The sequence below is a fragment of the Mercenaria mercenaria genome, chromosome 3, assembly GCF_021730395.1.
Source record: "Mercenaria mercenaria strain notata chromosome 3, MADL_Memer_1, whole genome shotgun sequence".
NCBI classification, from domain to species: Eukaryota; Metazoa; Mollusca; class Bivalvia; order Venerida; family Veneridae; genus Mercenaria; species Mercenaria mercenaria.
Window position 1 is genome coordinate 62,287,752 of NC_069363.1, and position 15,904 is coordinate 62,303,655.

Sequence of the window (15,904 nt, forward strand, 5' to 3'; positions counted from 1 at the left end):
ATTCGTTTCAGTAAAAAGGGAACACATCTATAGTTTGGCATATGTCAGCATATAAGTGATTGATATGAAATGAAGCATGTTGTAATTGAGAGACTTGAGCAATATATGATCATTTTTCAGAAACACAACTTGATCCTCAGAAGTATGTGCCTAAAGAGTCTACTCCTAATGTAGGGATAACAGAATCAAATGCAGAGACTAATAATAATGGAATCACTCATGATACTGGTGGATTTCGTGTGAAACCATTGTACGATTATGACTCAGGTAATGTTTCTATATAAATATTCTTTTGTTTTCTTGGGATTTAGTGGAATCAGCACTATTTTGGTTCAAAATCAGATTTCAAAGTTTTCCGGTGGAGGGGAAAGACCCTTCCAAACATTATATTAAGGTAAGAGCGGGCATCTATTTAAGGCCTCTCTCCCAAATGGAAAGAGTTCCTCACAATCATTTAGTTCAAATATTTGATATATCATTATAATAATCTAACGCTTGTAAATATTTGCTTTTTATGAGTAACGGCCAAACATTCGGAAGATAGCAACCTTGTGATTTTTCTCTCCAATTTAATTGCCAAATGTAATTGGGCCACTTAATGAAACAACTTGACTTAGTGACAAAAAAACACAAAATACGTGGATATAAAAAGAGCATTCTTTTACCTTTCAGAGCTGAAAATGTGAAGTAATTTCTTTTGTCTGTTTTAAGAGTTACAATGTTTTTTTAGTTAAGTCACTTAATGCATTTTTAGACGTGACGTTAAGGACGTCATGAAAGCAGTATGACGTCGACGGGAATAGCGTGATTTTTCAAATCATTAATGCAACAGAGTTTGCGAAGACAGGGTGAACAATTTATTCGTCCGCAATATAACACTTTATGAATAGGAACATTCAATGAAAGACTTCCTTCAGTCTAAATTCCCATCTAATATTTGAATATCCTATATCAAACACGTCCATTTTCATTGCTCAATGTTGTGCTAAAACCAACGTGACGAGATTATCAATGCCACAGTGTTTCACTAAGTATATTTTAGAATGATAAGTTATATATTAATTGCAACTACAACATCATTATAAAAACATATTATAATTGAATTATTCGTTAGAGTGATAATGGAACACAGCTATAGTTTCGCATATGTCAGCATATAAGTGGTTGTTATGAAATAAGATATATCAAATGAAGTATGTTGTAAACAATATATGATCACTTTTCAGAAACACGACTTGATCCTCAGAAGTATGTGCATAAAGAGTCTACTCCTATTACATCTGAATGTTTTCAAAATGTAGGGATAACAGAACCAACTACAGTGAATAATAACAATGGAAAGACTCAAGATACTGGTGGATTTAGTGTGAAAGTAATGTACGATTATGACGCAGGTATTGCTTCTATATTAATATTAATTTGTTTCCTTGGGATTTAGTGGAATCAGATCAGCACTATTTTGGAACAAAGTTAGACTTCACAGTTTTTCAGTGGCGGGGAAAGACCCTTCCAAACATTACAGTAAGGTAAGAGCGGGTATCTATTTAAGGCCCCTCTCCCAAATGAAAAGAGTTCTTCACAAACATTTAGTTCAAATATTTGATATATCATTATAATAATCTAACGCTTGTAAATATTTGCTTTTTATGAGTAACGGCCAAACATTCGGAAGAAAACAACCTTGCGATTTTTTCTCTCCAATTAAATTGCTATATGTAATTTGGCCATTCCATGAGACAACCTGATTTAGGGACAAAAAAAATGAGAACATAAAATATTCATAAAGAACATTATTTTACCTTCCAAATTTAAAGTAATTTTTGTCTATTTCAAGAGTTACAATGTTTTTTTAAGTCACTTAGGGCATTTTTAGACGTGACGTTAAGAACGTCGAAAGCAGTATGACGTCGACGGGAATAGCGTGTTTTTTTTTCAAGTCATTAATGCAACAAAGTTTGCGAAAACAAGGTATACAATTTATTCGTTAGCAATATAACTCTATATGAACAGGAACATTCAACGAAAGACTTCTTTCAATCTACAGTCACATCTAATATTTGAATATTCTATATCAATCAGGTCCATGTTTTTTAGTTCTTGTGCTAAAACAAACGTGACGCGATTATCAATTTGCCGCAGTGTTTCACTACGTATATTTTAGAATGATAAATTATAAAGTTATATATTAACTGCAGCTATAACATAATTTTAAAAACGTATTATAATTGAATTATTTGTACGAGTAAAAGGGAACACATCTATAGTTTGGCATATATCAGCATATAAGTAGTTGATATGAAATAAGATATATTAAATGAATTTTGTTGTAATTGAGAGTCCCGAGCAATATATGATCACTTTTCAGAAACACGACCTGATCCTCAGACGTCTGTGCCACAAGAGTCTACACCTATTACATCTCAAAGTTTACAAGATACAGGGATAACAGAACCAACTGTAGAGAATAATAACAATGGACAGACTCAAGATACTGGTGAATTTAGTGTGAAAGCATTGTACGATGAAGACGCATGTATTGTTTCTATATAAATATTCTTTTCTTTGGTGGGGGGATTTAGTCGCATCGGCTCTTTTATGGATCAACTACTCGATTTCCCAGTTTTTCGAATGAAACATGTTGTAACTGAGAGTCCCGAATAATAAATGATCACTTTTCAGAAACACGACTTGATCCACAGAAGCCTCTGTCACAAGAGTCTACTCCTATTACATCTGAAAGTTTCCAAAATGTAGGGATAAGAGAAGCAACTGTAGAAAATAATAACAATGGAAAGACTCAAGATACTGGTGGATTTAGTGTGAAATCATTGTACAATTACGATGCAGGTATTGTTTCTATACAAATATTCTTTTATTTTCTTGTGCATTATTTTGGATCAACTATTCGACATCCCAGTTTTTCAGGGGCGGGGAAATACCCTTCCAAACATTATATTAAAGTAAGAGCTAGCAGGCATCTAATAAGAGCCCATCTCCTAAATGGAAAGTGTTCTTCACAAACATTTAGTTCAAATATTAGATATATCATTATAATAATCTAACGCTTGTAAATGTTTGATTTTTGTGAGAAGTGGCAAAACTTTCGAAAGATAGCAACCTTGCGATTTTTTCTCTCCAATTAAATTGCTATATATCACTGGACCATTGAGACAATCTGTATTTGAGACTAAAAAATTCAAAATTGTGATTACAAAATATTCATAAAGAAAATTCTTTTAACTTTCAAATTGGAAAATTTGAAGTAATTATCTTCTCTCTTTTAAGAGTTACAATGATTTTAAGTAAGGTCATCAAGGGTGTTTAAGACGTTACGTTATGAACGTCATGAAAGCAGTATAACGTCGACAGTAATAGCGTGTTTTTTCAAGTCATTAATGCAATAATGTTTGCGAAAACCAGGTAAACAATTTATTCGGCCGCAATATAACTTTATTTGAACAGGAACATTCAATGAAAGACTTTTTTCATTCAACAGTCACATCTAATATTTGAATATTCTATATCAAACACGTCCGTTTTCATTGCTCAATGTTTCGTAGATTTTTTTGTGCAAAACCCAACGTGACGCGATTATCAATGCCACAGTGTTTTACTAAGTATAGTTTGGCATATGTCAGCATATAAATTGTCGATATGAAAAAGGATATTTTAAATGAAGCATGTTGTTATTGAGAGTCCCGAGCAATATAATTATGACCGTTTTTCAGAAACACGACTTCGTCCTCAGAAGTCTGTGCCACAAGAGTCTGCTCCTATTACATCTGAAAGTTTTCAAAATGTAGGGATAACAGAACCAACTGCAGAGAATAATAACAATGGAAAGACTCAAGATACTGGTGGAGTTAGTGTGAAAGCATTGTACGATGATGACGCAGGTATTGTTTCTATATAAATATTCTTTTGTTTTCTTGGGATTTAGTCACATCGGCTCTATTTTGGATCATAGTTCGTCTTCCGAATTTTTCGGTGGCGGGGAAAGACCCTTCCAAACATTATATTAAGGTAAGAGTGGGCATCTAGTTAGGGCCCCTCTCCCAAATGAAAAGAGTTCTTCACAAATATTTAATTCAAATATTATTACAATAATCTAACGCTGTTGTATATATTAACCAATCACTTACTAAACATCATACGTTTGAAAACTCAGGAACAAATAGAATATTATTACGGAAAAATAACTCTTAATTTTTGCAATAATGTGTAGAAGATTTAGAAATCTTTTGTAAGAGAGAATCCGTCATAGCTTTATTATTTGTATCTGCAATTTCGAGACATAGAAAAAATATCCAAAGGGGGAGGGGCACGTTCCTTATCGGATCTTTGCATTAGTTTCTATGGGAATACAAATTTGATGCCCGAAAGCTGCAAATCCATATTTGACATAGATATTCTTCAATAACATTAGGGCCAAGGTAGCCCAAGTCGCTCTTCAGGCCTTGACGGTTTGGACTTGAATATACCATACACTAAATAATGGATGGTATCGCCTGTCTTTATTATACTACTGTTTGCAGATCAAACTGCCATTTCGCCTTATCTTAAATCGAGAGACTTGTACATTTACGTCACAAAAGCAGCGATGCTGAAGCTATTTTTGGATCTCGTCTATACAGGTAACTCCGCCTTTCCGATACGAGTAAAAAATACTGAATGAACTTGTTTACATTGGCTGCATGACCGAGAAATGATGATTTAAATACTGTTCGAACGGGTGTTTAAACGGATTGTAACAGATGTACTAGATCTAATCTTCATCTAAAATTTAAATGAATCTTGCCACAATGCACACTACATTTAGGTAACGTGGATGTGAAAAAAAAGACACTTCTACATTACAGGCCTTTTCTGCCTAAATTTCAGTACCTTTTGCTGCAGACTTTTCTTTTAAATAATGTATCTCGTGTTTAGTTTTCACATTAATTATAAAACGTGACGGACTCGGGTTGTTGGATTCGCTCATCATTGATTGAAGGGCATAAATTCGATTCCCGGAACCGACTATGCCTCTTTAGTTGAAAAAAAAACGGCAATTTCTTTTGGAATATGTGAGTCTTAATCTAACTAATTTGACGCGATCCTAGGAAACAGTTACGAGTTATTTTCTCCACTCGAAAGAAATTGTCATCGCTAGATTAGGGTTTAAAATTAATGCTGATTTGTTGCGAATATGAGATAAATTCAAATAAAACTTAATGTGTCAAAAGGTAGTCCAAATAATTGTACTCAAGAGTTGAATATCGTTATATTTTTTGACTGGTCGATATCCCCTTTAGGTAGACAACATAAAATTTCAAAATGTAATTTAATCGGTCTACCCAAGGTCTCATTATTTAGACTAATCAAAAGGGGAATTCAATTCCTCATTAATTTATGTAAAAGTTATCATAATTCCCCTCAACACGACTAACGTTACACATAAAGTGCAAGCGATAAAACCAATAACTTTACATGACGGTGTGCTGTTATTTATCCTCGATTATTTTGGTCCATCACAAATATAAAACAAATTAAACGTCGAATTATTTTGACTTATGTGAGTCTATAACTGGTTCTTTCTATGAACGAAGACAAGGCTTATCAACTGCCTGTATGTACCTAACTGAAATAAGTGTTTAAACGACTTCAAATAATATAGTAGTTAAATTCACATACACGTAAACCCACAAATAAAATAAAATAAAATAAAATAAAATATAAAATAATAAAATAAAATAAAATAAAATAAAACTAGATCTAAAATGGAGTTAGATTTGCGATAGTTAAGCTACGGAAGACTGTGCAAAAGTTTGAATATCAAATAAATCAGTGTTTCTGGATCTATAAGTGTTACGTAGCTTGAAGGTTCAACGAGATACCTTTCTATAAAACCTTGTATACCTTGCGTGGTTGGAAATTTTGTCGATAATAATTGTTATAACAAACAAAAAGTGCTGTTTTCATTTGAACGTAATTGAAATTATATTCTACTTTTAAAACATATCTATTATCACAGTGTAATGCAAGTACGGCAATACTTCAAAGACAGAGTCAGAGCGCGCGCTTTGTGTGACGTCAAGATAAAGAAAAAAAGTTTCACGACAAGGTGAATGAATAATTTATTGCGGATGAGGCGGGGTTAACCTGTCAGGATTACTCCAAAAATAGCTTCAGCTTCACAGTTTCTGTGACGTAAACGTGAACTCTATCGATTTGAAAAAAGTTGAAGGGGCAATTTGATCTGCAAACAGTAGTAAACTAGTGGCCGATCTGCCAGTAGTACGGAGAATCAGTTAATACGTTTGAAGTCATCTTTACCACTAAATTCAATTGCACGCAGCATAATAGAAGACCTATCTATCAGAGCTTCACCCGATCCTCGCCTATTGCCACAATGAGCTACGTGTTAATCAAATAACTATCGGATACAAGTGTTGCCGCCAGCAAAATGATACTTTCTTTGACTGGATTGGAACTGCATACACGGAGGCTAGTTTGACTTTCACAATGAATTTTGATAAGATTACTGTTGTCATGTTGTCGCACAGGGACATTTTGAACACCTCCTTCCAGTGATGTGAAAAGCCACATTAAAGCAGGCATATTCGCACCATTCTGACTATTGCATGAGTGACCCAGTACGTTTGTGAATAAAACATGTAGATGTGCTTTATGGCTATTTATATTCAGTTGGTTATTTATGATGTTTATAGAACTAATGATACCACAAATGGGTAATTGTTGTGTAAAATTAAAAAAAAACGCTTGAATCGATTTTCCAAGCTCCATACAGACGGTCTAGTCTGAAATCTTAACCAAGGTATAGAAGTCAGTCAAAACAGAAAACATAAACGTTTCAATGTAAACGAAAAGTAAAAACGAAAAAGAAAACGGTTATTAGATATATTCTCACCATCGTTGTTTACGTTTTATGTTAAAAATGTACATACATTTTAGGTCCGTCATTTGCGTATAAGGATAGGTCTCACTATGTGTACAAAATGGGCCATTTTTTTTTTTATTTTTTTTTTTTTTTTTGGCATAATCTTTAGTGTTCTGAAATCGATATGTACCTCTTGTGCTGAATAGGCAGAATGAAAAGTGCAAATGTTACCGGTGTATAGTACATTTCTTCTAACATTTTTCAAATAAAGCGGGAAGTCAGGTTGAGAAAAATAGTTAATACGGTAATTACCATTTAGCTTTTTCGCCTGGGCTGCCAGTTTCACAATCTGCATACATACTTTACTATTTATCATCTGTATTGATTTTGTATTTTAGATCTGAAAAAAAAAACGAAATATATCTAATAGGAATAGCAACGTTCTAGGAGCACAGCCTTCCAAAAAAACGTGTTACTAACCTGAAAACACTTCTTTAACAAAGTACGTAACAATCTGGCATTTTTATAAATAGCATCCACATAAAGATTTAATGTCATGACGATTTGACAAATTTATTCGGTAAAACTTTGAATGCGCTCATAGCACAAATATATTTTTTCTTATTTTTTTTTACATGCTAGCTTCTTATCAAACTTTTATTTTAATGTTATCAAGGAGCAGAGGGCGAGGCATCTTTTTACGAGGACGACATTATAACTGATGTGGATACAGTAGACGAAGGTTGGTGTATAGGAACAGCAACAAATGGTACACGCGGCCTATTTCCATCAAATTAGGTTGAAATATTTCAAAATGCTCACGCTGAAATAAATAGACTGTAAACAAGTAGAGGATACATGTGCGTGAGATAGTTTTACACATACAGTTTAAATGTACCTCTGCTGTTCACAGTTACGAACTACTTGTAGATTACTTTGTGCAAGTTACTCTAGAATATTGATTATTGTCTAATATATAGTGACTTCATATGCATTTTTTTGATAATCAAAGTCCTTTAACTTAACTAAGCTTCATTTTTGTAACGATTTTCAATTCGGAATAAATTTAAGGCGAAAGAAAATTCATTGTTAGACCTGCTCAAACATTTTCAAAATCCGGATATCTACAATTTTATGTCGGATACTAAAACACTTTCGTAAACATTGTCCAAATCTCCAGTTTTAAGAAAATTTTGACAAATTGTGATAGTGCAAAGACAGTTTAACAGTGTTTGACAGTATCTAATTTTAAATTTACAACGACATTACCTCTAATTGAAATAGATTAAGAGAAATCTTCATGAAATATCGGCAGTTCGACACCATGACTGCGCAAGCAGATATTCGAACAACCCACTTTCGAAAAGGTAAAGCCAATATATTTTCTCGTGATTTATTTTCATTGATTAAGATTAAATATCTGTTGTCTTAAATTAGAATTGTGTACAACACGGATATTTACGTCTTTCGGGAAGCCTGGCAAGCCAATAAACGTTCAAACTGGCGGCACTACCTTACAATGACGATACAGACCAAGTTCAATGAAGATCCATCCATAGTTTCAGCTCTAGGAACCCCAAAGGAAGTGACCCGGGCTGAAAAAATGTTTAAGGACCTTAATATGATGCTATAAATAAAGTTTAATGAAGACCCATCAAACGGTTCATGAGAAAGTCATTAAAAGATCCTTCTATTTTTAGCTTTAGTGGCCTCTAAAAGAGGTCAAGCATCTCCAGTGCACAGGTCGGGAGAGGACCTTATAATGATGCTACATGCCAAATTTGGTGAAGATTCATCCACCATTTGATGAGAAGTCATTTAAAGGTATTTCTGTTTAACGTTATAGTAGTCCATAAAAGGGCAAATCACCCTCAGTCAAGCAAAATGATGACAGGACATTATAATAATATACGAACGTTTGATGAAGATCATCTAAGCCTTGTATGAGAAGAGACTGATTAGAGGTATTTTAATTTTAGCTTCAGTGGCCATTAAAAGGAGCCGACAACTCCTATTTTACTAAATTTGGAAGAGGTATTTATAATGATGTTACAGACCAAGTTTGGTGACAATCCATAATGCGTTTCATTGGATAAGCCGTTTAATGGTATTTCTATTTTAAGCTCTAGCGGTCCCAAAAAGAGGCCGAGTGTTCCCCTTTAAACAAATTTGGGAAAGGACCTTATAATGCTACAGACCAAGCCCACTTTGTCCTAATTCGAAAATTTCTATTAATAGCTCTAGGGGCCAAGGTCAACCATTTAAACATACTTGATAGAGGTCCAGCAAGGATGCTACTGACCAAGTTTGGTTTAAATCTGACCAGTAGTTTCAGAGGAGAAGATGTTTAAGTAAAAATGTTGACACCTCCACTAATAGTGAGCTTAAGTGTACCCATCCGCCCATTTTATTTCTCCAAATTCGAATTTATTTTCTCTGGCCTAAACCTTTCAACACATTTTTATTTCTATACTTAAGGCATAACTGTTTACCTCATGGAGTTAGTCAATATTGTGATAGACCCTTTAAAATAGGTGTGAAGATTATTTTTTTATTATTATTATTATTGTAATTTCTTCATTCTCCATACATTTCAGATTTGTCAGGACTTAAAGATTTTAATTTCATTGCCATGTATGTTTATTCATATATTGCCACATGTTATCATGCATATTGATAGAACGCATGATTTTCAGTTACATGATTATGTTTTATGCTTGTGACATTTAATATATATTGAAATTATTACGTAATATATAGAGCTGTGTATTTTTTCACATTTGAATTCGTATTCCTTTGAAACATTTAAAGACAAGCCAAGACCTAGTGACCTACTTTTTTCTCCCATAAGAACTTCATGAAAATCATTCTAATAATACTTGTATGATACAGCTATATTACATGATGAAGGATGGACAATTTTTTAGGCTCTCTCTCTGAATTAGTATGTTTTCACAACTTTATCTACAAACTTATTCAGTCAGTCGCTTTTCAGTATAGGTTAAAAAACATTGATAAATAACTATTTTACCCCGAAGAAACAAAGATTGATCTAAACTCAGCTTAAGCTACATTAATTTAAATATCACACAGTAAATGTGTTAGTAGGTACTTGTACTTTTCATGTTTTTCAAGCAAATCATGTATGTATCATTACCATCATGAACAGACCTGGGGTCAATTACTTTAAAATGTAATTAATTAAATTACAATTACATTGAGAAATGTCCAATTAAATTACAATTACCATTACATGAAATTTATCAATGTAATTAATTAAATTACAATTACATTGGAAATTGTAATTAATTACATTCAATTACAAAACCAAATGTGGTGCTTCTTACACGAACACTGTAGCAAAGTTCTTTACTTTGTACTACACAAACATGATAATCCACATGTAAACTGATTTCAGTTATTTCAAAATTGAATTTAAGCTCAAAGTAAAATCTGTGTTTGCGGGAGAACATTACTCTGTCTTTAATATTATTGCAAAAGGAGCTACAAGTCAGCCCTAATTAATAGTTAATACATCGTCTAGCAGAATTCGGTTTGAGAAGATGCATGTAAAGTCAGGTATTTCTCTGAGGTCTGAATTTCTCTGAAGTTTATAGGATCATGGTTCTGCAATATGTTTCAAATTTAACTAGTCTAGTTCAGTATTTAATTATTTACATTTTAAACATATATTTTAAGTTTTTATCCTTGACACTACAAGTTATCCAAACGACCACATTGAAAATAAGTTGTAAAACATTCATGAGACATCCTAGAATAACTATGTCACTAAAACTGTAGAATACTCATAATGTCTACAATAATAATTCATGAAACACAAAAGAATTCAGTTATTTTATGGTGCGTCTTTAAGATCTATAACAAACAAAATGTTTCTGCTTTCGTTCTCAAAAACACAAGGAACAAAACATTGTAAGCTAATTTGAGATAAAACAGACTTTTTTCTTTTCTGAATTAATGGCACATCTGGTAGTTTCTTTATAATAGGCACACTTTCTTATAATTTTCCTGAATAATAAAACTGATATCAGCTTCTTGAAAATCAAACAACATTCTTCTTACAACAGCCTAGTAGTTCTGTTGTGTGAAGATGACCATACTTTTACCTCTGTGTTCAACAAGCAGGACCCATTAGGAAGCCATATCGTTATTCCACAACTAGTTTTATGCAGTAAGTGTTCACTTGGACACTAACTAAAATGAAAAAAAAACACAAATACCCAGTGTTATATATATATATTTCAATGTCTATATAAAAATGATAAATTTTACAAGGAATGTGTGAATATACATAATTATCATATAACTGTACAAAACTTCGTCTTGGAATGATCACATTAAGAGATATGTTTCAGTTCAAAGGCAACGTAATATATCATACAAAATAACAATTGATTCAATTCCTCACATCATGTACCACTTATATCTAGTATTGAAATACTAACAATACGGTATGTCATCATTTTATGAGAGTAAAAACAGAGCTAAAAGTATGGCTAGACCAAACTTCAGGGTACATGCTCACGGTAACAGTGGAAACGTGGTAGTCAACCTAAAGTCAAGTGTCCTAAAATTTCTACAATGAACATTTGTAAGTGTATTCACTTAACTTCAGGTACCCTAAGGTTACACTTTGTGTAAAATGGTTTACAATTTCTATGTGGACATGTACATTAACTTCAGAGAACTGCATCACATCCTAATCATGAATTTCCTAAAATAACTATGGTCAGACAAGTATGAAGAAAATAAAATGAAACAGACTGAGTTATCTAGCTCTATCCAATATAAACAATATGTTTAAACCTCTTAAAAAACACAGCATGACTGCATTCTATCCTTCCATTTACAATCCTTACCTATCTAAATTCATGAAAGAAGAATTTTTAAAAAAAATTTCAACAGTGTGTGATTTTAATGAAACAACAATTTATTTTGTGCCTGGCGAATGTTATAAGAAAAGGAAACTTTGAAAATACTATGTGTAGGAGCTGTTTCACAACCAGACTTTCAAAATCAATCTAATTGTTGATTTTCCAATTTCTGATTAAAATGTTGCAGTGAAGCCATTCCAGAGTCACAGTATATGATATGTACACATTTTGATTTATAACAAACACTTATAAAATCAACTATCCTAATAAAACAATTCATTCAAAATGCTTAGCATCTTTTAACACATAGATTGTTGCCATTATTTACATATACTACTACATCAAAATATACATTTCATAGCAAAAAATATCATAAAAAGATATTTTGTATTAAAATGTTCTGTGTCTAAATTCTTCTTTTCAGAATTATCTAAATCAACTGAAAGAAACATGATAAATATTCATCAAAAAATTTTTTCTTAAAAAGACTTACTTAACAAAATAAACTGAAGTTCAAACTTTCTAATTCCGGCCGTCTCAAAGACATCCCGAAACACGTGCACAAAATATAATTTTAGAGTTTTGTTTATCTTGAAGTAAAATGCTCCATCCCTTTGAATTCAAGATACTGAGTTTCAGCTGTATTTTAACTGCTGATATATTTTCTTAGAATCTATAAAACTTGGGAAGTCTAAAGAATATTTAGTGATTTAACTATATAACACAAACTCCTGCCTATTAAATCATTGCTAAACATGGATGTTATCTCTAAAATTATCATGATAAATCTTGCTTCATAGTTGGTTGTAAATATAATTTGTAGTCACTACAAAATGATAAAAGAGAAAACATATAAGTTAGGTCTGGAATGTTCAAAGTTAAGAGATATAAACAGTGTAACAGTATAATATAATGGCCACCTGAGGATGTTCAAATTCACTACAATCCACTGTAAACTGTACGTATTCCATAACAAGAATTGCCAATTTATTTTGCAAGACCTACATATAAACTAAAGATCTCAGAGGGGGGAGGTAGTAGGATCTCACTGAATGTTCAAAATAGCTGTAATAATGTTAATTTTATACACAAAAATGTACTTTTTCCCACTTTAAAATTATCAGAATAACTTTTTTTTTTTAGAAATATTACAGAATGACTGAAAATGTTGCCTTTATGTTAACTAAGATATCCTTAGTCTTTTTAACAATCCATCAGCAATTAAAGACAAAATTGAAATATTAAAACTTTTTAAGCATCCAAAATGGCTGAAATTTACTATGGAACATACTCATAGTCAAAAAATCCTATTACCTCACTTTAAGACCTTTAGAATGATTTATAGCAACACCGGTTTGTCTTGTAACATGCTAACAGAGTAAAAGGTTGCTCAAAACAGTAACTGAATTCAATAACCCTTGCAAATTTAAACTTACATGACGAGAAGTAAATCATATTTACTGATACACTTAAACTGCAAACATCATCACGTCCAACAAAATAAATTAAACAATATCAGTTCTTCCTAAATTGTACCTATTTTTCATCAGGTTTTGAGTTCTTATCATAGTTTCTGATCCAAACATTTATCATCAAGTACATACAGTAGTTAAAAAAGACCCAGTTACTATTTGAGCTTTTTGATCAATTTCTACTAGACATACTATCCACAATATACAAATACAACCATACTACTGTTTATAAGCAGACTAAATGGTGGACATTTCCAGTCAAATAAAGGTGGATATTTAGTAAAACAAAAGTGTGCTTTATTCTATGTAAAGCTGTAGAAAAAATAACTGTTGCTGGTTACATAATTATGAAATATCAAATGTAATAAATTAAGTACAGATAGATCTGTTTCACACAGGTAAACGATGACAGCAACACTGACAGTGTATAGAAAATACATTTATAAAAAACAATGAAGCACAAATAAAATATATAATAAAACTGTTGTAAAATTATCTAGTCTAATCTAATCATCCTTAATCAAAACATAAAATAGACTATGGAAATTGATGGTCCCCTGTGAATGTCACATGGAATGTTTTGTTCATGTATCTTACTAGATGCCCTAAACCTTTGTGAAAAATGGTCTGAGATGCATGAAGCACTGAAGTTATAACTGGTGATAGATATCAGTAAAGAATATATGCATTAACTGCCAGTTATTTTCTTTTTCTATTTTTGTTTAAAACTGAGGACAGCTGTGAGACTGCAACAGAAAATGTCAAGTTTGCAAATTGTATCTGCAAATTGAAATGTCCTATATAACAACAACAACAATTCTCGATGAATCAGCCATAAAGAAACTTTCTTATAAAGCATTTGTTTTTCAACCGCTTTTGATTTGCTTAAAGGTATCTACTATGACATAACGTAACCACAGAATCTTGACAAGAAACCTGCTTAACCAGTCTGCTAAAAAAATATAAAATATCAATGTTAACGAATTTTTATCTTGATGATGCAGGGTAAAATGACGACAAATGTCACATATCCCTCGGGGTCAAATAACAGGTTACTGCATGTGAAACTGGTAACTGGCCTGGGTTACAGGATTCTATCCTATGCAGCTGTGTTACTATTTACAGTAGGGTATATTATAAACCATTATACCAGATTGGACTGTTTGAAACAAGCAAACAACAAATTAATACGGATCTATTGGCCTTTATGCATTCCTGCATGATAATCTTTTTCTAACAACTACTTCTAACACCAACTAGGGGTGACTAATGAATTTTCTTATTCAATCGGCAGTGACGAATGAATTGTCTTATATCAATATAATAAACAACAAAGATGACCTTTTCGGATTCTACTGATCTAACAAAGCTTGCTACATATTGCAAAAATACTAAAATTGAGCAATTACTTGCCTTCTGATAACTTAACTTTTCAACTCCACTTAACCCCTAAAATGATTTTTGAACATCTGATAAAGAATTTTGTTGTAAAAAAAAAAAGCAACACTATACTGTAACAAGGCCACATTTCTACTTAATTTTAGATGGTAACAAAGAAATGATGAAACGGGACAAGACAGTTTTCTTGCAATTCATAATGAATGAATGCACATGCGCAGGCATATTACACCCCACATAAAGATAAGAATATGCTGAAACCTTAACAACAAAATGAGAATCTGAAGTAAAGAGGAATTGCACACTTAGTATAGGTGATACGACTACATCTAAACAAATCACAAAGACTTCTGAATATGCGAGTACAAAACTGAGAAAATGTTTTGTGTATAAAATTTTGTGTATAAAAATATATTTTTAAGGACAAAAACAACAGCCTAACCTAATGATATGCACATTTTTCATTCTTCGTTTTATACTTTTCAAATTCAAATCAGCACTTTTTAGGTGTATTTTGTGAGAATTTATCTTCTTAAAGAATTTAGGCTGTGTTAGTGGTTTAAACACGAATGATGTTCCAAGAAGAAGTGCAATCAAATTTCTTCAACTTGCGAATGCAATTCCAGTTAAGCAGTAGTAAAAAGTTGATGTCAAAGCTCGCCAGTTAATGTCCATCCCTATTTCTTTAAGAGTGTTAACCTAAACAACCAATATATGATCAGTCGTCCATGGCCCGATATTCTCCTTCTACATTCACCATGTAGTTGTTAAAGAAATCTTGGAGATAAGCAAATGTAGGCCTACTGTCAGCTACCCTGTTCCAACATTTTAACATGATTTCATAATAAGGGTCAGGACAAGGCACTGGTCCTCCAGTTGGTTTCTGCATTCTGAATCCTTTCTCTACACGATTCAGTACTTCATGCCCATTCATACCTGAATACAGAAAGTAAGGAAAAAATAATACAATATACATCACTGTGGTTTCATTGACATTTTCTGCTTGTTGGTGACTAACTTTCATAGATGTAGTGTTTATATCAATCCAGGAAATTAATCATAACAAACAAATAATACTTTTCAACTTTGGTTATCTATCAAATCTCCCTAAAAAATGTTCCCACAAAACAGTGTGGTATGTACTGGAAGTACACTTTTCTGACTGAGTTTAATTTTTGACTTCCTTTATAACATAACAAACACATTAACTGCACTAGAAAAAGTGCTATGAGCATCACCTACATGTATATTACTCTTAA

The 15,904-nt window shown here is 32.3% G+C and overlaps 2 protein-coding genes across 2 annotated transcripts in view; one reads left to right on the top strand and one right to left on the bottom strand.

Annotated features, from left to right (window-relative positions):
* The window catches only part of LOC128555917 (tyrosine-protein kinase Abl-like), a 64,359-nt gene extending 54,712 nt beyond the window's left edge, over nt 1-9,647 (top strand). Inside the window, exons 17-22 of the mRNA XM_053539736.1 lie at nt 121-267; nt 1,227-1,394; nt 2,366-2,494; nt 2,680-2,847; nt 3,729-3,896; nt 7,557-9,647. Of these exons, the coding sequence (XP_053395711.1) occupies nt 121-267; nt 1,227-1,394; nt 2,366-2,494; nt 2,680-2,847; nt 3,729-3,896; nt 7,557-7,678 (902 nt within the window). The 3' untranslated portion in view covers nt 7,679-9,647. The remainder of the gene's footprint in view (nt 1-120; nt 268-1,226; nt 1,395-2,365; nt 2,495-2,679; nt 2,848-3,728; nt 3,897-7,556) is intronic.
* Nucleotides 9,648-11,120: 1,473 nt separating this feature from the next.
* The window catches only part of LOC123525718 (uncharacterized), a 62,788-nt gene continuing 58,004 nt past the window's right edge, over nt 11,121-15,904 (bottom strand). Inside the window, exon 21 of the mRNA XM_045304863.2 lies at nt 11,121-15,581. Coding sequence (XP_045160798.2) covers nt 15,364-15,581 — 218 coding nt within the window. The 3' untranslated portion in view covers nt 11,121-15,363. The remainder of the gene's footprint in view (nt 15,582-15,904) is intronic.